Genomic DNA, 24,153 nt, shown 5'->3' on the forward strand with positions numbered 1-24,153 from the left:
ATATTTGTTAAGGCCATAACTCTGGTACCAATGAAGCTAAAAATAATATTATGGTTTTGTTCCACTCACTGGCCTTCATGGAATGCTGTCATATTAAATTTGTAGCAGTATTTTATGAGGAAGTTGTCAAAAGGCTGGGCAGAATGCAAGTTTATGTAACAGTCAGTATTTAAAAATCTAAAAGTGATAGCAAAAAATTAATTGCATATTTGTTTTCAGCTGTGGAAAATCATATTGTATTAAAATTTCAGCTAGAAACACTGAAAATTAAAAAAAAAAATTTTTCAGACCAGTGTCTCCCCTTAAGACAAGTGGGCCTAGCTTTAAGGACCCCTGACACCAAATTTGGAAACTGAATTTGATATGCGATTGATTGATATGTGGGGGTTAACGTCTTAAAACCAACACATGATTATGAGAGATGTCATAGTGAAGGGCTCCGGAAATTTGGACCACCTGAGGTTCTTCAACGTGCACCCAAATCTGAGCACACGGGCCTCAACATTCTTGCCTCCATCGAAAATTCAGTCGCCGCAGCCGGGATTCGATCCCGCGACCTGCGGGAAACTGAATGCTTGTGTTGTTTAATAGTCCTCCATACGAAGGGCACTTCTGACCGATTATTAGTAACAAGCGTTGACAATAAGATATCTTCATTTGAATCTAAAGTAAGGGTCCATGCTCGTCCCAAGTATTCAGGTGCAATCGGCCTATTTTCTGTGATTCAACTTAGGGGATCCCCTTGGAATGCTGCAAAAGTCAAGCAAGAATAGTTAGTGTCAATACCCCAACTGGCACCCGGTGAGCACTATTGTTCGTCACCCCTCTCACTAAGTTGTCGGGCTGGTGGCTGCTTAAGCCAGGAATGCTTTCTTTTTTCTGTGGGGGAAACGCTCAAAGCATCCACATGGTTGCGTTTTTCACCACCCGCAAGTCCCCTAATTTGAAAACAGCACGTTCAGCGTCACCGAAACTTGAGAACACGCAGTCTCAGGTGCTGCCCCACTGTGGGGCACTAATTTCCTATGGTACTTAGGCAGGTGTTTCAAACTGACACAAAATTGTTCGGAATTAACGATTGCAACATAAATTATATGATACATTAGAGCATTTATGATTCAATTTCAGCACATATGCAAAGCTACAAATAAATATAAAGTCGCAAACAAAACTTTCTTTTAAAATAGTTACTTTGGTTCCGACAGGTGCAACCACCTGGTACCAACATTAAGTACGGATCCTCATTTCGCGAAACGCTCAGCTTTTTTTCTACAATGTTCGCTCTTTGATGACGATATTTCACAAAACCTCTCGACTCAAGTTTAGTTGAATGCCAAGCAGAGCAACTTTGAAAAATGTCTTCGATAAATCTTGCCATGCCTGAGCCTAACATTCTGTAAAATCAAGACACTGACATGTAACACGATGTAGTATATAATCGCTGTTCCCAATTTATGTTCAAAAGGAACTTAGTGGGGAGACTCACTATACAAGTGGAACTTCAAGCAAAGTGTCACCTGAAAGGCATTTCAGGGTTAACTACAGTAGCACAAATACCACACTGACAAACTAAACACGAGGGTGCGCAGACAAGCAGTGCTAAATTGTTGCGGTGGCAAAGGCCACAAACAGCCCACGCAGTCGCATGCACCACTCACCTTGCGGGAGTAGACTTTCCCACACACCTCGCAGGTGTGAGACGGCAGGGGCTTGCCCGAGCAGACGGTCATTTGGAGGTGGCGTTGCAGGTAGTACTTTTTTGAGAACTGCTTGCCGCAGACGGGGCAGTCCAGGTCCTTCTCGTCGAGAGCTTCCGGCGCCGAGCCCCGCTTCAGGCGCTTTAGCTGCTGAAGGCGCTGTTCGGCCTTGGCAGCCTTGATGACGTCGGTGATGGCTTCAATGTTTTTCACTGGACCGTCGTTGACCCCTGCCGCTACGCCTTCCTTCTGAGGGGAGCCGCCATTGACTTGGGCAGACTCTTCGTTTTCCCCGTCCTGGACAACATCGACCACACATCAAGTTGCATTCACTGCCAAACTGATGATAAAATGCTCATCTTTTGCAGCTGTCCAGATTCTCAACTACTTGCATGTAGCGATGACTGACACAGCTCATCCTGCGTTCTGTTCTTAGAATTTCCATGTTTGGTTTTCTGTATTGCTGTCATTTAAAGAGACACTAAAGAGAGACCAAATGTTTTTTTTTGTGTGTGTGTTAAGAGCATTACCCTTTCATAATTTTAAAAGCACAACTCTTGCCACAAGAAAATGCCAAGTACGTGAACAAATGCGCAGACGTAAAATTCAGCTGGTAACACCCCCTTGAATTGAACTTCCTGCACCAACTTGATACAGCCACACAGATTTCCATGGAGCCAGCTTCAGCCAATGTAATTCTTAACGAAGTACATTGTTCTCTAAAGAAACCATGAACTTAAAGATACAAGAAATCTTATTGAGTCAAAGCATCCAAATAAAAAAATATGCTTTAAGATTCATCACGTAATGCTGCCACTGTAGCCAGGATTACAGTGCAAAACTGAAAATACAACTGACTTTCATATTATTTTCTGCTCATAAACCTATAAAGGGAAATCAATGACAGTAGTGTTTCCCAATAATAACTGATCAGCCTTAATATATTTCTCTTTAGTGTCCCTTCAATAATGCAACCACAACAGTCCTGCTCTGCACTAGCACATAGTGACTAATGTAATAATAAAAAAAAACACTTCTTAGCCTGATTGCTTTAACTAAGCAATTGCGGGAAGCAATGCCCCCTTTAGTTTCGCAAGTGCGGTAACCTAAAATGAAATGGGACCGACAACCAAAATGAATGTGCAATGATAGTGTCAATTTCACGCTTCAGAAAGCAGAGGTGTAGGACTACTAAATGATGATGCGTCTAGCACTATTAAAGCTAGCCCCATAGTACAAAAAAACCTGCTCATTGAAAAATGCTCAGAAAATATAGTCACTGGCCAAGTCTGATGAAATGATCTGTCGTTTTAGAACTGTGGGACCCTTGTTCAATGAGCTGGATTGGAATTGACTGACACCATCAATGATGTGATTATATTTATATGCAATGCATTTCTCAGCATGCATATTTATATGCATGCTGAGCAATGGCATTTGTTGTGCGACTGCTATTAGTCACATCACTTTGGTGCTCATTGAGGTGCCAGGAGAACTTTTCTGTTTCGCCAATATACACTTGACAAATATCAGTGCATGGTATCTTATACATGTCCTTCGGAAACGATGCCCTATGTTCTCCTGGGAAATGATCCCTACGTCAAAGCAAGTCGCTTTACGTGAACATGCGAGCCTTAATAAATATCAAGTGAAAACTTTTCAGCAAAAGAAACTTCAGCTACCATTCAAACCCATAAAGGGAGGGGGGAATGAGATGGTTGACAAACAGGAGTTTGACACAGCGAAAAGCACAGGACCCTCCACAAGTCTCGCAAGTGCACCGTATAACAGTACCATGACCAGTGTATCGCACACAGTAATATTTATCACATTAGAAATGACTTGACATGAGGAGGGCATCGAAGGCTGGATATATCTCTTGAGTGTTGTTTGCAATGAACACTATGAGCTGTGAGCACCGATACCAAACCATCGTTAGAGATGCTGTAAATGGTCTCATTGATAGCTAACTATGCCACAGAGCACAACACAGATGCGCAGCTGATGTCTGTGACAAGAAGTCATGTGGACAGCTTTGTAAGAAATGACCACACTATGATGGTGACACTGGCCAACGTATGGAACCAAACTTTAATGAAGCACTGGCAGAAAAATTGTGTCTTGCCTATGGTGCTACGTTAAAAGGCTGCCAAATTTGTAATGACGATACAATAGCACAATTCTTCTGTAAAACTTTGCACACTTTCTTGCACCCACACCAAAATAACCAGAAAATGTGCTTGAAAAGTCGAGGTGTGGGCTATATTCAGGGGTTGCATGAATCTTTTTTTTTTTTTTTTCAGTAAAGTTAGGGGTGTGACTTATGTGCAGAGATGGGTTACATACAGGAATATAAGGTATTTCTATTAAATATGGTCTAGTTTCGAAATATATGCAAAAAAAAATCGACGCTTCTTCATAGCTCAGGTAATCCTAACAAAAGCGCCCAGTTACACAACAAAAGACTGGGGCCATTTTTTTTTGCAAAATTACAACTGTGTTACATCTGTGTCCACCATGTGTGGTGCCAACACTTATGGTAGTGGTCGCAAGCCCTACCTTGAAAGCTTAACGCGTGGCACATCGGCTGTTTTTTACTTTCTGCATGTCATGCAGATGCAACTCAGGGTGGATTTGGAACAATGAGAAAAAGGGAAATGATGAAATGCTGCGGTAGCAGCAGCAGCATCCCATTACCATCAGCTCCGTTAACTAAAGGCCAATGTAGAGACTGTGCCGGATAAAAATTTACTTAAAAGAAATACTATTAAATACCAGGTCCATTGAACAACTTTCAATACATTTACAGAGGAGTATTCTCAATATGTTTGCTGCTGTTCTTTCAAGCACTGCAACTATACAAGGCAGCCGACCCTGCGACTAACTATACAACAATCTACACAAAAATATCACCACTGTGCCGAGTCACTGCTCTTGGAATTGTACACGTACTATTAAATAAAAGAGCTCAAAAAGTCATGAGAGGAAAAAGGCAGAAGCTTTTGAAACAATTTACAGATAACTAAAACGGCTCATTGTACTTTTTATGCCATACTTTCTGCAATGGTAGAAAATGAAAGTAGTCGGTCCCTTAAAAAATCCTGATGCCACCATGCTTTCAGCACAGAACTAAGGTTAGAAGCCAAAAAATTTAACCACCTAATTTAATGCTATGATGCAGAAGAGACAAAAGGTATGTATATTAACTACCCTGACACACTGCTAGTACCTCTAAACTGGTGAAATGAATGCACTGTTCTTTTCTGATGATATTGTTACCTGAATAAATGAGGACCAAAGATTGAAATTCATTACGAAATGATAACAAAAGCAAAAAAACCCTCACATGTGCAAGGTAAGCTACAATCAATCTTAATGCTCGTTTTGTGCTAATTGAGCAGAAAATGTTTTCCCTTTAGGGCAACATGTACACAGGTGGCACAAAACAATTGTAAATGAAAAAGCAGGAAAGGAAAAAATTGAGCAATTGCATAAAGCACATAGTAGGAAAAACAATGCACGCACAGTTACTTCAGGTTTTCAGTGCAGGACACAGAGACAAAATACATGGTGAAGAAAAATGGCTGGCCTCAGCAGACAAAAGCAACACAACACAAATTTTGCAGGAACCAAAGAGGCAGTACTTGAGACATGAAAGTGCAAAAACTATGAGGCGAGTACTAAAATTGACAGCGAATATAAAGAACACATGGCAAGTGCTAAAATGTTTGAAGACAGCCCAAATTGAAGGCAAATCACTAAAATTTGACAGATTGCTCAACTATGGAAGCAACTGCTGAAACTTCGTAGTGAGCACAAAGCGTGGCCAAATGCCTGAGGGCCACATCCGCACAATGATCAAAACCTTCATTACAACTGGTGTTCGCTCAAGACCACTGCATCATGTTGCTACAAAACTAGGCTGCTAAAGCTAAGGCTGGCTCTGATGTAACTGTTCGAGCTGAAATTACTCCAATATGGCAACGTTAGGTACCTGCCAAGTTTAAGGATTCTGAATCCGGGTGATTCCCGCAACAAAGCATGGGGGGATGAGTTGCTCAGATTTATTTGCACCCCCCCCCCCCACCCTCCTTGGCTCCGAAACAAAAACATTGAGAAAAAAAAAAACAATGAGGAGGGGGATCCGTAAATATCAGCGTTATGGTCATATAATGGCTTGGAATGGCCGAACACACGAGGGGGGTAGGGTTTCCCAACTACAAAAGATAGTTTAAGTCTCAAAAGGGGCAAAAATACTCGTATCTCCCGAAATTTCATGTTGCCAAAACATGTAGTAAAATCCATTTCTGTCTAAAGAACTCGTGCATGTCTTCTAAGGGCAAGCGTCGACGGATGCGACGGCGCTGCCGGGAGGGTGTAGGTCAAAGGTTCACTTGAAGCCAACCGAAAACTGAATGCCAAAGTACAGCCAAGCCCCTTTACAAGAGACACTGAATTAAGAGACCAATGGGTATAGGAGACAACAGTGTGCCTACAGTAAAATACAGGTTTATAAGAAAATGCATACGAGGTACCCTGCTAATAACATACATCTTATACTAGAGACGAGAATCGCTGCCTGGAGCATGCCTCTTATAAAGGGTTTAAACTGTATAGCCAAAGTACGCAGATCGACAAGACCAACGTTACTAGACTCTTTGTATAACAACACCATAATGCTCTTATCATCTTTTATGTCTTTACTGCATTTAACCTACTGCTGAGTTAGTCGCGCGCCCCCGACTAGTTGCTACTGATGATTGCATTGCTGCGACCACGGTTTCGTGCGCGGAACTTGAGGAAAATGGTAGTTTCATTTTCGATTCGCATGCGCTAGCTGCGCATGTGTCTTCAAAACCAAGTCACTTTTTGCTATGATTGTATCTGCCGCTGTTTTGTCCGCAGCATTTGTGGAAAGCAACACCCCTTTGACAGGTCGAGTGTTGAATGCACGCTCACTTTCAGAGGTTCTGCCGATTACCTCGTCGCCATACATGATCGTGTCAAGAGCGACTGTGGTTTCATTCACAGGGGTTGTGGCAAACTATACCCAGGGCTCTGACTGAGCGTGCGCTGGCCGCGCCCATTCTTCCGAAGCGTCGAGCATGATGCTCTCGGCCTTAGGTTCGACGGTTTGGTCCATAAGTTCATACGACACACCCGATGAGGAAAGATGCTCGGAACATACAAATTGTTGGCTGGGGAAATTCACAAGTTTGTATCTGCCGGTTTCGCACCAATCAGACTTAACAGTACGTTTAATGAACACCTCCTAAATTTGTTTACAATGCAATGGGTTTACAAAAAAGCCTGGTAAGAATTGGGCTTCATTTTTGTAAACGCGGCTGGATCACGCACAGAAATTTCGGTTTGTGAAAAGTTTTCCTAACAATTGTACAAATGCGGGATAGAATGCTGATAGAAATGGAAAATGCTGATAGAAATGCGGGAGTCTCCCGGAAATTTCAGAAAACTTGGCAGGTTCGCAACAACTCATGATTTGATTTGTGGGGTTTAACGTCCCAAAACCACCATTTGATTATGAGAGACGCCGTAGTGGAGGGCTCCGGAAATTTTGACCACCTGGGGTTCTTTAATGTGCACCAAAATCTGAGTACACGGGCCTACAACATTCCCGCCTCCATCGGAAATGCAGCCGCCGCAGCCGGGAATCGAACCCGCGACCTGCGGGTCAGCAGCCGAGTACCTTAGCCACTAGACCACCGCGGCAGGGCTTCGCAACAACTCAGGGTGGTAGAAACAAAAGTACAAGACTCTCCTTTGTAAATGATAATCTCTTAAACAGATTTTCCGTTCAAATGAAACAACAGCTTCGAATATTACTGCTTTCATAATTTAATTCTGCACTCCTGTTGATCTGTCAGTCAATATAGCCCACACTAAAAAGGACATATTTTCTTGGTCCCTTCAGATTCTGCTTAACTAGAGTGTAGTGTATGTGCCTTGCTCAGTCCTAATAAGTCGCATGGAGAAAATCTTGCAATGCAGCATTGCAGAATGTCTAGTCTGAGTCGCATCATAATAGTATGCTGCCAGCATGGTAACAGAGGATCACTCAGAACTTACAATGGGCAATGAGCAGCCAGTATATTGAATACAGTGCTGGAGCTATAAAAGAAATGACTGGCTGAACACAATATACCTTTCCGATTACCTGCTAAATGAGTGAGGCAGTGCAATTTAGCCAACATCACCGATCACAAAAAGTTGGGAAACGAATGCACTAGGCCAGGCAGCAAAAATGTTGAATATCCCGTGAGGCAAAGTGGAAAGGTTGCGATGTAGAATTGACTAACATTAAGTAACAAGCATATAAAACAATGCCATAAACTAGTTAACAGGCCACAGAAGCTGTCATGCTGACGAGACTTGTACAGTAAATGGAGAGTCGGAAACACAAAATTTGCAGTTAACGGCTTTCTGTTATAATAAGAGCCAATGTCTTTTTTATTCAATTACTCATATTGAGAGTAACTATTGGCCAGTCTGGTTCACCGGGGCATCCACGCCTTGAATGACCAAAACCTGTTTCATGTGACAATGATATTGTTCCAAGGGCAAAGAAGCTGATGTCGCACAAACCCAAAACCTGTTTATTCCATGCACTGCTATGACCCAGATTGCCAGAATTGGCAAAAATTCACTTGCGGTTGAAAGTCTGCCATTGGTGGAGCAGTGATGCATAGAGCACGCGACTGCAGGGCTCAAGACGAGGAGAGGGTGTGCAGCCGTTTTTAGACAATGCCAGTTGGGTAAGCACGCGCTGTCGCAGTGGCCCCCTTCCGTATTCCGTGCAGCGGCGGCGACGCTGTCGCTTTGAGATTGGTGAAAGAGCATGGTCTGCTACCTCCGCATGTGAAACAGCAGGAAAATCGTTTCTAAATATGCGAATTTTAGCTAAAGTAGCTAGATGAGGGCTGATTGAATACTATTTTGAGATAAATAAGGGCCGCACCTGTACCTGAGAAATGCATGAGTATTTCTTTGCCTGCAATTAATGAGTGGTGTGGCCAGCGGATGGCACACTGGGCCTGTACCGTTCTTCGCCCGCCTCCACCCCCCCCCCCCTCCCGCAAAATTTTCCACTATTGTTTACAGAGCGAGAAGTGACACTTGACCACCCTTGTCTGTCCGGCACCCTCTTCAGATCAAGGTGGTACCCCTTCCCCCGCCAACAAAATATTCTGCCTTGCTCTCTGCAATAAATAGGCCATATCTGCGCCTTATGGTTGTGGTTGATTCTAGGCGAACGAGCCTCTTGTATTTACACATCCTATAAATTGCGTGTAAGAATATATTCAGAAATGGTTGTGCTTTTTGAACAGCAAAGAAAACATAGACAGGCCACACGTGCAGTCTTGTACAAATTGGCACCACAATCCTGTTGTGCTTTAATGGGTGAGCTTGCAAGCCTCACATCTGCCACAGCGGACATAAATGGTATAATTTTTATGTGAAGATGCATTTCATACGCAAACTCTTTTGAATGCAGCTGAAATTATCTGAGGAGTTAGGAGGAGGGCTTCCAAAGTGATAAAATATAATTCAAGAAAAAAAAAATAGAACACAGTGCAATAGGTGACATACAGCCAGTATTTAAATAACTTTTATTTGATCCGCTGCCTGGCTGAGCAATGTCTAGGAGTAGAAGTGCCATTATTTTTCCCCTTGTTCTCGACGGCATTTACATCTGGAGCAGCCAAATCATCTGCACGTGGCAACTCTTACTTTTGTATTTTGATCGAATTATGGCACCCACAGGGTTCTGAGACGAGGGACTCTAAGACACAGCACACGATGCTGCTTTTTCTTGCTTACAACCCAGCACGTTTGGATAGTTTGCCGCGTTCTCCTGCAAAATGGCCATGTATACCGAGGACAACGCAAATAGTGCCGCCTTCTTCACTGGAATGCCCACAGCCAAAAAGAGACACAGGCTCCTTCAAAAGGCTGCCAGATCATCGGCTGAGCCCCTCTGGCAGCCAGATGAGACGGTGGCGGGACCTTTTCCAGCCTTCATGAACAAAGCCGCTGAAAGAACAGTGCAAGCTTCAACTTGTACGAGCCAAATCCCCTTTGCTTTTTTGTAGCCTGGCACTCAACAGGACCCAGGTTTTGAAAAGAAGGTAAAACAGAAATACATTTAGATACATTGCACATTTGCTTCGTTCAAGGATTCTATGTGCGATAGTGGAATCCCGAAATTAAAAAACTGATGTAACCCACGACACAATTGCACCAAAACAAGCAAACTTGGAGCAAGGAAACCTGTGGGTTATATGCAGCCACTTTGCCTCCACAATATCGCGCTTCAGTGTCATGCAAAAGATGTGCATGTACCACAAAGCCGAGGCATCGTGTCCTGGCGCACCTCGATCACCGCAAGTGCCACCACTCGCGTGTGAAACAGGCTTAAAGGTTGAGTTGACAGCTACGCGTACAAAACGGGAAATACATAGTGGAATGTGCCGTCATTATAACCTTGATGCCATGCATACACCCTTGCAGATAGACGAGCTAACAGAATGCCAACCCTGAAAGTCGTTCCAATGTCATTTGATATACCATTGCTTGAGACAGTGGAAGACATTGCACAGTCTGGTAAATATGAAGGAAGATGCAAGAGACAGGCATTTGCACAGCAGTCAGACAGAGGACAACAAACAATTGACAGATTGGGAGACCTAAGGGGAAAAAAAAGCTTGTGCCCAAATAGAATACCAATTAAAGCGGCAATTAAAGCATCTGTAACAGTGTGCTGTATATTACCATTTGAGTCTACGAAAGTTTTGTCTCTGGGAAAAGAAAAAAAAAAAAAAGTTGTGGAGGTTTTCCGCGCATATTATTATGAGAACACAAAAGCATTTTTTTTTTGCTAGGTTGACGTTAAGGAGGGGTGCTGCAGTCTGCGATGGGGATTATCTTACGCTGTACCATGGTGTAGCATGCCCCGAGTGTCACAGCTGTGATGCCACCTGGGTGCGTGCTTTCGCCAGATTAACTATGAATCACAGCTGAACTTGTAGGTAATTGTTGTGATAGTTGTTGGCACCAGTGCCGGTTTCGGTGGGAGAGGTCGCATGTTTTCCGGGCACTGCTTCTGCAGATGCTTCTTGCAGATGCCATCTGGGTGTGCGCTTTTGCCAACCTAGCCAAGAAATGCTTTGATGTTACAGAAAAAAAAAAGGGGCCTGAATGCTCATCCTAGATTCCTAATGTCACAAACCTTCTTGCACGCATGTTGGCAGAAAAACCCAAAAGACACGGGGGTGTGCAAATTCACGCGGCTACAAAAAAATCTGCCACTTTACAGCGTCTGTGCCATGGCATGCAACGATCAACAAAAAACTCAACGAAGCAAGGCTAAAGATTAAAGATAAGAGAGATGTGTTTACGGTAAGACGTACCACATTCGGCTAGAGCCCTCCGTGTGGCTGAGTGGTTCCTGGCACAGTGCATGCGCAAGTACGCCAGCTCCCGTCTCGCCATTCTTTGCGCCGCCAACAATGTTCTCCCACAATCTGAGCTGACGTGTATGGCGCTGAGGAATGTTGCGGGCACTAATCAGGCAGCTTGACAGTTCAACTTTTGATCCAAGGATATGAGAGAACTTACAGCCCCAGCGCAGCAAGGTGCTTATCGAGCGACAGTTCATGGCAGTTCATACACATTTCAGGGCTGGCAACATTCACTGGCACTTTGCACAACTGTGATTCCCTAAACGACAGTATCCCTGTACATTTCGAGTAATCTTGGCAAACATGACACAGATGTTGGTTACAAATTCAACCTGCTGCAGTTACAGAGCCCAATTCGATAACAGTGAACATTCGGTTCTCGAATCGAACTGGCACCATATCTCCTGCGCTCCCCCCAAGCTTCTGACAGGTTACCTAGAGGAAATTTGCACACCCCCGTTCTTCCTCCTCCACTCCCCCATAAAAAGAAAGTGTTGGAAAAACTGCGAGCATGTGAAGCAACAGGATGGTGTTGTGCGTCGATTTGTGGCAAGATTCGCTGAAACGCGGCTGCATGATGCATTTCGATTCGTGAATCGAATTTCACATGTTATGAAAGGGAAAAAAAAGGATTCATGCTTCAACACCAAAGGCGTATACATATAATAAAAGAAAGCCCAATTGAATATCGTCACGTTTAAAAACTCAGTGTGGGTTAGAGACAAGCAGACCCATACAAGGTAGAAAAAAAACTCAGGCATCTATTAGTTCAATGAACAGGCTGCAAACATTTTACATGCTCAAAACCAAAAATGGTATCCATAACAAGATATGAACATGCATGGCACACATTCTCAGGGTTAATTATCATAAACGTAAGTGAGAATTTAGCATAGATATAATCAAAATAGTAGACCATCATTGCAAACCATGATCAAAAAGTGCAAAGGCAATTATGACAATTAGATGCAGCACATTTTCAATGTCATCATGAATGCCTCCTGTTTACTAGCAAGAGAGTAGTCGAAATGGCAGTGATGTTGGTAAGTACTGCAGTCTTGATATAAACATAGCTTTAATGCCAACTACTCAATGTTTTTGCATAGGCAAAGTAGCAGTATTTTAAGGAACAAAAACCAAGAATGCTAAGGATAATGCCAGTGAATAAATATCGCTGTCTTCTGTTGATGAAATTCTAACAAGATTGACCACAGCTGCACATCGCTAAAGAACTATAATTTTTTACATACAATCGTACAGAGTATCAATGTTGCAGATGGGTTGTGTATCGAAACTACAACAATAAGTTTAAAAATGTGTTACGCTACCATTTTATGCCCAGTGGTAGATAGATACACAAAGTTGGCGTAAAAGAAACGAGCTTCGTCATGTATCAATGCCCACGGAACTTTGGGAATGACTAGGTTCTTTTTTCTTCTGCTTGCAATAACTAGTTCTGGTGGTAATGGCACTAAACATCCATCGACTAGACCAGCTGGCTAAATGAGAAATTTAGCTCCTCATAACTAACTAGTAATGGAGGTAGCATGAGCTGGGGGGCTTCTAAACAATATGTTAAGGCACATTTCTCTTACAAGGTCGCTACAAAGCATGGAGTCGTTGAATTACAGTTTTCAAAACAGCGCGATTCTTGTTCAATGATTGACATGGTTGCAGATAAACATATGAATTGAGAAGGCTGCACAACTCTGCAACTCGAAATCACCTACAACAAACTGGACCAACACACCGCCGCAGAATACAAATTGCATCTATGTCTCTCATTTGCGCGTCACTTTCCATGAGCCAAAACAATCCATCTCTTAGGCCGGTGCTGTGGCGAATGAGTCACGTGGAAAACACATGCTTATGCTTCGATTTCCAAATAAACCACTAGTTGGAAGTTTACACTATGTTATGGTCTGCTCAAGTGCTTAAAGGGGCACTGACATAAAAATTTTGCATCTTGTTTTTTCTATTGAAATAAGTAGCTCATGACCAAATTATTGTGGCTAGAAGCCTCGTTTCTGCGAGTGCGTGACGGTTGTTTATTTAGAGACATTTTTAGGGCGCCCAGTAGCAGTTTCGGCTTCTAGAGGCGCCAAGCTAAGCAGAAGCAGTTCCAGCGGCTATGTAACACAGCTGGCTACGTGACAACGCAAAACTGATGTGCACGCATTTACGCAGACACAGCATTGATGTCCGCGTCGTGAGGTGCTCTGTATCTTGCTTAATCATACAGCATAAACTTTAAAACAGATTTTAAGTATGTTCTAGGCCATATTTGCTTTATATGTTTCGAAGATGGTGAGTATGTCTCCACATAAATTTATCTCGCTCATACCCCGCCTTCGAAATGAAGCGCTGCTTAAACCTCTTCACTGTGTTACACTGAACACAATAAAACTGTTAGCACGAACTATGCAAGTGGTACTTGCATGCCAAAGGCGCCACATCCTTGCAGATGGCACCCAAAAATGGTGCACATGATTCCAATGTGAGAAAAGTCAAAATCAGACCAAAATGCACATTCATCTTGAACTGCTATGTGAACTTTTTTTTAATAATAATTATTAGAGCAATGTTCTACCCAGTTTACTACCTGCTTTGAATCAGATGTCTATACAGAGAAAGGACCAAACTCGTGTAACTATACAAATGGTGTTGCTTACATTAAAAGAGATCGTTATAAATGTGCCCATGAAGCTGCGCAGCCAGTAGGTCCCAATGACTTACTTTATTCTTTACTGCCTGGTGTCGCGAATTCGTGACATACCAGTAAAGTTTCAGCAAACCAGTCACAATGCGTGCCACCTTTTATACTGGCTGTCAATTACTCACGGGGAACGTAGCTTTCAGCATGAAAAATGTTGCGCTATCTTTTGTCGTTTATTTTATGCTTGAACCAATTGTTTTCTAGCTGATGGTAGAGCGTGCGAAGCACATGCGTGCGAAGCACTAGCTTCTTTGTTCTTTCTCGCTTGGCTGACAAAATATCTATCTTCAACAGTTTCGTTTATTCGGTCTGTACACGCTCAAGATGTGGCACACGACGTGTTGCGTAGTTCTAAAGTTAGTTTTTAGTTGCAAAGTCATCGATCCTATAGCATGTAGAGAATTCATGACACACACAAAAGTATGCATTAAAAATAAATTTCAGATAATTTAACTGTGGAAGAATCATTGGAAGGTTGCTGTTTAAAGCAAGTAAATGAAAACTTTTTTTTTTTCTTCGGCAGTTTCATAATTCGGGCATTAAAGGGTTAAATTTACTTAAATTTTTGAATATGTGTGTCATGTTTCTCACTGTGTTGCAAAGTACATAGTTCCCTTGTTCAAATATGTCTAAAGTTTGTGAATTACACATGCGGAATATGATGCCAGGATGGTAGATACCAGTAGAGATGTTATCTTTCCTCCTGGCAACACTGTGATCTGCAAGACTTGCTCCCAGAGAATTTACAGCCCTTTTTCAGTTCGTAAGCATAGGCCTTGAGAGAAAAGCCGCATAGTGAATGCACTTGGGACCATGATATACTGAAATTCTATGGAACTGCTCCTGTATTAAAGCAATGAACCTAGAGAAGGAACACTGACACACATTTTTACGAGTACTCTGACACAAGTAAATAAAGAAAAAGAGACATCACCCTTGTCTACATAAGTACAAATGCACAAACAAAAAGTCTCACATCAACACACGAGCATGTTCATATATTAACTTGAGTCCTATACACAATGTAGGCATTAAGACTCAAACTGCAGTCACTAGCAAGCAGTTACAAATGTGTGGTGTGCACCAGCTGCCTAATGCAATCAGATTCAAAGCACATGATTTGATTGATATGTGGTGTTTAACGTCTCCTACCACTATATGATTATGAGAGACACAGTAGTGGAGGGCTTTGGGAATTTTGACCACCTGGGGTTCATTAACGTGCACCCAAGTCTGAGCACACGGGCCTACAACATTTCCGCCTCCACCGGAAATGCAGCCGCGGCTGCCGGGATTTTTTTCCCGTGACCTGCGGGTCAGCAGCCGAGTACCTTAGCCACTAGACCACCGCGGCGAGGCGATTCAAAGCACAAACATGCTATGCAAAGTATTATCTATTATTTCAAATACGAATGAAACGAACTGCCTGCCTACCTTATTAATAAGTGGCATGTTTAGTATCCGGGAAACATTGAGATCATCATGCCAACCAAACAGGATATGCAAATATATTAAAAGCAAGGCTGTGTGATTTATTCACTAGATGTAACAGAAGAGTTGAGACACGAAGGATGCCACTGTTGAAAGATACAGGACAATCGTGACACCCCAAGGTCAAATTTCGGTAGTAGTATTCTGATGCTGAATTGCTATTGCTTGCAAGTGACTGCCGTTATCCAAGACACAGTGCTGCGTAATGTAATATCACAGGATTCGCTGGAAAGTGCAGCACGAAATAGCTACACACAAAAAAAAAGGTTTGCAAGATGTGCTGAGCAGAAATTTGTCTATAAATATATCCAATTAGAACAAGCACACCACATTAAAATCTTGCAAACCTGCGATTTGCAATTCTGTCATCACTGTGCCATCTGCAACACGTGCAGACTATGCACTACACCAAGCAAGGACGTACTATTGCACTTGGATTCTCGCAGTGATCCCCCTTTATCTTTGGTCCAAGACAATGTCTGCTGATGTTCAGCAAGGCGAGTTGTAAGAGCTCTTTTAAAAGAAAACAAATACATACTGTATAATTGAAGCAATTTTCGAAGGAAGAGGTTATGTTTCACAGTTGCAGCTTATTAGTGCAATCTAACTGATATCTATAACAATCTCGCATATAACTACAGGTTATACTGAAACTTGTATTTCAGTGCAAATGCACAAGGTAGCAGCTACATTTTTGATTTGGTTTAGTTTAGAAACATCGATTTGCACCTATGGCAAGCTTTCATTGAAGTTGGACACTTGGGGTCCATTCATGAAACGATTGCCAAAAAAAGCTGAGCGATCTTGATGGCGCGGGAAGAAGGGGCACGAGTTGTGAACTTGAGAACTGTGCATGTGCAGACTCAGTGCAGCTGCAGCAGTATTGGCATTCACACTAGACGCAATGACATAAAACTACTACATTCTATATCCCCTTAAGCAGCAGCGTGTAAAACTGTATAGCAGCGGCCACGCACTGCTTTTTTTCAAATGGCTCAAAACGCAGTTTGAACATTCCTGCCGGCTTCCAGAATTGACAACTAGCGGTCATTTAGCTTGATTGGGCTGTGCGTTGCTCTAGAAAATGACCTTGGTGGAGACGTTACCATGTTTGACAACCAATTGTCGTGCTGCGTTTTCAGGAGCAATGTCAACAGTTTTGTTTTCTATGTTTGAAATTAATACAACCGAAAAACAAGATCTGCATGAATTTTGACCGTTATTCAATTGCGTTGATGCAAGAATCGGAGCTGACTAATAGCACAATAATTAGGTACTTAATTACATGATCATTCTCATTAATTATAATCCCACAAAATAACAGATTACTTATTTTCTTTCTTGGAATGTAACACTGGGTGTCCTGGAATCATGCCATGCGATTAGGTTGCATTCACAGACAGTGGATCACAATTAGCGCCTTAAGGACATCATGCCTGCCAAGTGCACTTCGCAATTGGCAGAATAGTACCCACAACGCTTGTTGAACATGAGGTGCAAGGAAAGCCACGAAAATTTCCCGTCCAATTCTTTCGCCTAACAAGAAGTTGTTTAGCAATAGCTAGAGAAAGTTCCATTTCACGCGGAATAGAAAATGGCTGTGCATAAACTGTTCTGGTGCTTTGTGTATAAATTTATAGGCGATGTAGTAGTACAATGGCTAGTGAGCTGTTTCTTATCTTTGATAAAGGAATTCACCGCCATTTTCCACTGCGCTTCAGAAAGAAGGCACCTCATTCCTCACATTTTTCAAGTTCGCTCGGCATAATTTAGTGCGAGTGCTGTGTACTTGCCACTTCAAAGTTGTGGGTTTTCAAGGTTTCTAGTTGTTGCTCGACTGACAGGCTAAATGTATGTGGCATTAAAATTTTTTACTGATCAAACTAACCAGGGAGTTTTCAGCGTCAAATTAAGATAGCAATGAAATGAAATAGAATTTCGTTACAATTAAAAAGCACCAGTTCTATTTTTCTTTTCTGACTTTTTTTTGCACTGATTCAGTATTCTCTAGCAGGCGTTTGCATTCGCCTTGATTTGCATGATGGTAGCACATACCATCAAAGGCCAGGAGTTCACCAGTAGTTAATGTTGAGTACTACTGATCACAGCAATGCAAAATTTCTGGTGGGTGTTTCACCACGAGTCACTAGACATCCTGGCCATTACTTTTGATTTGCAAACGTATTTATGCTGAAAGTTCAGATGCCATACATTTACCTACTGAAGGCTTTTGTATGTTAGTGCGAGTAAGTTTGATTTCAGATATAAATAAGCTTCGACTGTGAATTAGCAATTGCTCTATGCTGTTATAGCACTTGATCAAGAACTTGGCTTGAAAAATATGTACTCTATATTCTATGGTCATATTTGGCGTGCAGCATTAGAAGAACATATTCTATAATGACTGAATCATAAAGCTTTTGTTTTTTAACATCAACAAACCAACTGCAACAGCTGTGTATATAAATCTACAAAAAGCAGCGACAACTGTACCCTGTGCCGCTCGAATGTAGCAGTGTTCTCGGTAGAAGCTGGCTCTGAATAAATCCTTGTTAAGTCCTACAACTCTTTCATGCAGACAATAAGGAAAAAAAAATTCAAGCACCCCTACACTCTGGCCAACAAAGACAACAAACACAAAAATGAGCAGGCCATGTCTGCTTAACTGCATGAAATACTAATTCAGGAACAATGATATGTAGCCGTAGCACAAGACATGGACCATTTAAAATGATGCAAATAAAAAAAAAATAAGAGTGGAGAATGCAGAGAGGCCTCAGGATAGCAACAGCACCTTAAATGAGCACACTAGAAGAAGACCCTTGCATGCTTTGAACAATCATGAGCATTAACTAATTTGAATAAAGAGGGCATTCGCTAAAGTATTACTGCTAACAATTATTCTATCTACGGAAGGTTTACGCTAAGGAAACAAAACAGCATAGACGAATTCATTAGTGGCACAGAAATTAACCGCTTTGCTCCGTATGCCCAACAATGAGCACTTGATTACAATGCCGAGGGCTTTAGGGCCAATCAAAACATCTGCCAAGGCGTGGGCACAGCAATTTAATAGAAAAACAAAACAGCACAAAATCTGCAAAATCAGAATGAATGACCAATGCTTTGGCATCTCAGTTGACTTTCCATTGACAACAGCATACTTCAAGTGTTCGTTGTAATTTTACTAGAGTTTTTTTTATGCTGTAGCGCAGGCTTGTTGCAAAGAACCATCCTCAACATCACTGGCATGGCTTTTAGCCAATTGTCTGAATTTAGCAGTTTGCATTGATCAAAAATGTGCGCTTTCAGACCTTTCACCATGAAGCGTTTACGTACCCTTAGGCAGGCTAGGCAATAATTGCAAGCGTTATACGTCCCAACACCCAATATATTATTAAGAGGCACACTGTAGAAAGAAACTGAGTTGAAATTGACTAGCAGGAGTCCTTAAGTGTGCAGCGAAATCTAGCATCCTACTGTTCTTCTCTATTTCGAAGATTTTTTGGTAATTTGCAAAAAAAAAAAAAAAAAAAGCCGCAGTAAAATACTTCATCACGAACGCTGCCAAGATAAAATCACAAAGAATATACACATCCGTCTATGAAACATTATTTTCACAGAAACCAAAGGACTGCAGCATCATCACCACACAGTTCTCTTCAATAATTTTTCTAGGAAGCTATGAATAGATAATTCTTAGAGCACTCCTAATTTACTAGGTCACTAAATTCAGAGAAGTTTATGCCCAGATGCAACATTAATACATTGACTCGGTCAGTGACTGCATCAATTTTAGAATAAGGCAATGAGTTAACACTGTTACTTTAGGTGAGCAAAATAGTAAATAATTATGAAAGAAAACATTGTAGTGGAATGCACAAGACTAGCTGTTTAAAGTGATATGTCATAAAAACATACATGAAAGACTCAAAAGGAAATGTAATGTAAGCCACAAGTGCCATCCTGAGGCCTCACCTTAGATGCAAATGATCTGGCAGATGTCAGAATGCATCAACAAAACAATTGCAACAAGACTAATGACGGGAGACCAGTAAGTGCTCCTACTCATATGTTGTATGGTGCAAATTTGCCCGCAGTGAATGAAAACAGGCCGTCAAAGACTGACGGATCGTTGTGGTGACTCCACCCATACAGTTCCTCCTGCCAAGAGCGCGGAGAGCGGGACCCACTTGCCTTGTCCTCCTCGTCAGCACTTTCGTCACTGTGCTCGTTGTCGCGTGTGCAGTGCTTGCAGCGCGGCCCGTCCCGCTTGGGGTCGTAGCTGAGTCCGCAACGCTGGCAAATGAGCTGCGGCTTATTGGCCGACGCTAGCCTGCCCTTGGGGAGGTCCGAACTGCCATCAGTTCTGCCGTCGGCGTTGCCCTTGGCGCGGGTCCCCCTGCCACTCGTGACCTTTCCCAGTGGCACGTCGGAGTCGGAATCCGAGTCCATGACGTCGTCCAACGGGAGGCGACACGATTCATCTGCGTCATCTTTCTAGAGAGCAAGAATGATGAGCCGGTGAAGGGCGAGAAAACGAAGTATTAAAAAGATGGGCAAAAATTAATGGAGTTAGATCATCAAAGCTATGCTGTTAGGCCACTGTAGAGGACACATGCAGGTTAGCTTTATTGACCAATCGACCCTTCTTATAATGCGCAAGTGCACTTCCCTGTGCTGCATATTCACCCAAATAATGGTGGCACCTGAGGTGCTTGAAGTGGAGAAGAGAATCTAGTTGCACGTGCTGGGTCTTGTCTATCATGCACATTTATGTTGAAAGAGCAGAGTCAACATTTTTCACGTGACTTGTCCCATTGCGACAGGTGTGCTCACTCAGTCAGCTAATCCTACAAGGTGTGCGTGTGCACTTCTGTGTACTGCCCAAACGGTGAGTCTATACTACAAACCAAGCTAACCATTTTCCCCACTGAATGTATCAATGCCAGGTGGGACCTTTAATCAGAATTAAATAACTGGAAAATCTAGCTAGCCTGAGCTAACTTAACCGATCATGTTCATCAAGGCTATGTGAACTTCACAATACAAATTAAACCATCTAAACATGCATACTAATGCAGACATAATTAAACAAATATTCAACACAGATGCTGGTTAGTGGGACTTTAAAGGCACATGGAGACCCCAAACTTGACAAATAATGAAAAAGAATGGTAGCCACAAGGAGTAAAAATAAATTAATGAATGAATCAAAGCACAACTGTGCAATCACCCTTACAGCAGCTTCAGGCTTGCAGGGCCAGCGCTGGTGCATCTTGAGGCCCCGCTCGGACGTGAATGTCCTTGAACAGCGATCGCACTCGGGACCGCTGGTGCCATTTTTCTGGGGAGTGGCCACAGGCGTAGCAGGTGCGGGCTTTTTGGCGCTGCTTTCCGATGCGGCCAACTTCTTTTTGCCCGATCCTGGAGGCCTCCCTCGGCCTCGTTTGACGGGAGTCTCGGCAGTTGGAGCTGTGCTCGCGGCTTTGGCTTTTGCAGCAGGGATGGGCTTGGTGGTCCTGCTCTTTCGCTGGACAACGTGTAGGAAATGAACATTTGCACACTTCATCGTATTGCTCCCAGAGAGCATTGGTAATAGAGAGACTATAGTCAATTATAAATTTAAAAAAATAATTATATATGTATCATCAGTGGTTATGCGTTATCTAAGTCACTAAACACAAATATTTAGGACTAATACTCACATCAGACTTGATGTGAGTATTAGTCCTAAATAGTGAAAGTCCTATTAGTCCTAAAAAGTGAAATGAACACATAGAATATATTGAAAGAAAAGTAATGAAAAAGCTTGGCTATTTGCGAAGGAGGCTTGCGAATGCCACACCGCACATCAAACTTCTCGCATTATGAACTTTCATTAAACCGGTATTAGAATATCGAGCTGCGGTGTGGGATCCCTTTACTGAGTCCAATGTTAAAAAATTAGAAATGGCGCAAAGAAAATATGCCCGATTTGTTTTCAATTGTTATAGTTGGTGCACATCACCTTCACTTCTAACTAAAGCGAAGCTCGAAAAACTACAGGAGAGAAGAAGAATGAAGAGGCTGAAGCTTTTTCACCTCATTTTCCACAACAAAATTAGAATCAACAAAACAGCGCACATTAGACAAACAAGTGAATGTGCTGTGCACTCATATCATTCAAAGAAAGTTGTAGGTAACGTAAACCGCACAGACACATTCAGGTATTCATTTTCTCCAAGAAGTACCAGTGAGTGCAATTACCTAGCACACGATACCGTAGAGGGGCCAACAGTTGATTTATTTCTACGTGCTTTCAACAACCACTAACAATTTTTTTGTATAGTCATGCAGCCCAGAATTATGCAACGCCTCCATTTTTCAGCAGAACGTTTCAGTCAGCAAAACTATGCCATTTTTACAATGTTTTTCTTTTGTTCTTTCGGAAATTGATACAAAATTGCTGGATTGTGTGCTTTTTTGCATTGTAAATTATGCTTTCCGTTTGGCTTTTTCAGTCATAACCACTTTCAGTATGTGGTGTGATGTTAATTATGTTTTTACAGTAGACAGTTCTGTATGCCCATTCCTGCTTAAGACCTGGTAACAGATCAGCAGTATGTAATAAATAAATGATATATATGCACTGCCCAGTGAATCGAGGCATACCTACGATTCAATTGTGCAAGTAAGTTGTGCTAGGTTGGTTAGTAAATTTTCTCTGCTTATTTAAGTACTACATATAGTGATTTAAAGGTGCTTCGTTTCTACCTAAAGTGCTATGTTTCCTTCAGCAACGATTTCAGAACACATCATGACATTTACTGGGAGCTTCAAGATTTTTCACATGAGTACAGTGACACAAATGTGTTGCTCTACAGCAAAGTTGACTACCACTACCAGAAGCACGCTTCACGTACTCGACATCAAGAGCATAGCGAATGTTACAGTATGGTGCAACTATGCAAATTTCCTGAGGGGGAGACAGCAATAGCTCTGAGCAGAGTTTGTACGTACTCGACATCAAGAGCATAGCGAACGTTACAGTATGGTGCAACTATGCAAATTTCCTGAGGGGGAGACAGCAATAGCTCTGAGCAGAGTTTGTATTTATTCGTGGATTGTAATCATCTATTGTGCTTAAATCGAGCAGTACTTCAAGACCGAGTTAGTGTGCTGCTTCTCGCGGCATCTGCGATTGCGGATTGGTAGAGTTGCACTTCAATGCCGAAGCCTAAGCAAGGCGCACACAAGAGAACAAGTGCTAGCTGTTTCACATGCCTTGCTCTGGTCTTTTCCTACAAAAGCACAGCCTTACCAAAAAGAGATTAAAGGGACCGTAAAGACAAATAACAACATATGTAAGAGTGAAAGCTCAATGTACGTCTAAAACGGCAATACATTATCAACAGTTCCCTACTTACCAAGAAATTAACCTAAATGTATCACACGATGCGCACCACGAGAGTGGGACATTTTCGAAATGATCCCGGTGACGTGAGAGTGCCCGGCTACAGTTAACCACTTGTTATCAAACTAGCTGCAATAAAAGAAGAACCTTCCATCGATCAAGAGATGTAAAAAAATGCCTCTTGTCCATTTCTGTTTGATTTATAGAGAAAGAACATCCTGGCCTTACTATAGAGCAAGGCGCGAATGAAAGTACCATTTTAGTCTGGTTAGGCTGGATAGGTGGTGCCATCTAGCAGGGCCCAGTAGAACCAAGACAGCTTGAAGCTTGATTGTAATAACCCCACAAGTTGAAATGTTACGTTCCACTGCTCCCATCACATAAGCTGCCCATTTATTCCTCCCTACCATTGTTTTAGGTCCAACCCACACACAAAAAGCCCGTACTATCTACATCAGATGAAATGTGAACAATGGCAAGCATTCTTAATGCTATAGTGCGTGCCATCCAGTTATAAGCACCAACAAGCGTGCATATGTGCAATGCTACCAACGAGCATGCACCAACCAATAATGATGACTGAAGCGCACGTACGATACTCTTGAGAATGCTTGCCGCTAATCGAGGTTTCATCAACAGATTATAGTATATCATAATTACCAACAATGGTGCACTAAAGTGTGCTTTCACAAAAAGAAGGCAAAATTACGAAAAAGTGACACTTCATTCTTATTGCCTTCATATCCAGGTGTGTCCCAGAACTTTAATGTTACTGTGGCATCCACACATGCAATGTATGTGCTGTATTTTGTGTGTGTAGTTGGCTTGCATGGTCCCACATGTATGAATACATATTTAGATGCGTATCGTCTGAATTTTACCGCAGTATTTTCTTTGAAAGGCACAAGAACATGTTATTTCTGTTATTGCTTTTTTTCTCTCCGACGTAAACCCTTTGAGGTGATGTAGTTACTCTGTAAATAAATAGGTAAATAAACAAATATTGAGGCTGCAACTTAGACATTAGATGCACTTATGACTGTTAAAACCACCAATCGGTAGCCTGCAAAAACATAAATGCCTTTTAGAGCCCCGCTTCAACGGAAAAACCCAATGCTTAGGCGTGCTTGTATATGCCACATTCGCAGTATAAAAATGTGAAATGCTAACAAGAATATAGAACCCAAGTTTACAGTGCCTTGTCCCAATGCATCAAGTTCTTGTTTAAGCTGGCATTAATTTTGGCCTAAGCACAAGACATAGCCTTAAGCTGTTTTCTGTGAAAAGGAGACCGTGGAAACAAAAGCGTAAATATTGGTTAAACCCAAGTTGAGTCTAAATAAAAAGAGCATGGGCGAGTTTGCATTATGCCCT

General features: G+C 42.1%; 1 protein-coding gene across 3 annotated transcripts in view; it reads right to left on the reverse strand.

Annotated features, from left to right (window-relative positions):
- LOC119172459 (uncharacterized) overlaps nucleotides 1-24,153 on the reverse strand; it is a 163,263-nt gene that overhangs the window by 132,781 nt on the left and 6,329 nt on the right. For all 3 annotated transcript variants that reach the window (XM_075893850.1, XM_037423570.2, XM_075893849.1), the window contains exons 3-5: nucleotides 20,626-20,916; nucleotides 19,581-19,883; nucleotides 1,659-1,994 (exon numbers count right to left, since the gene is read on the reverse strand). In XM_075893850.1, the coding sequence (XP_075749965.1) occupies nucleotides 1,659-1,994; nucleotides 19,581-19,883; nucleotides 20,626-20,916 (930 nt within the window). The remainder of the gene's footprint in view (nucleotides 1-1,658; nucleotides 1,995-19,580; nucleotides 19,884-20,625; nucleotides 20,917-24,153) is intronic.

The sequence above is a fragment of the Rhipicephalus microplus genome, chromosome 4 (genome assembly GCF_043290135.1).
Source record: "Rhipicephalus microplus isolate Deutch F79 chromosome 4, USDA_Rmic, whole genome shotgun sequence".
In the NCBI taxonomy this organism is placed as follows: domain Eukaryota; kingdom Metazoa; phylum Arthropoda; class Arachnida; order Ixodida; family Ixodidae; genus Rhipicephalus; species Rhipicephalus microplus.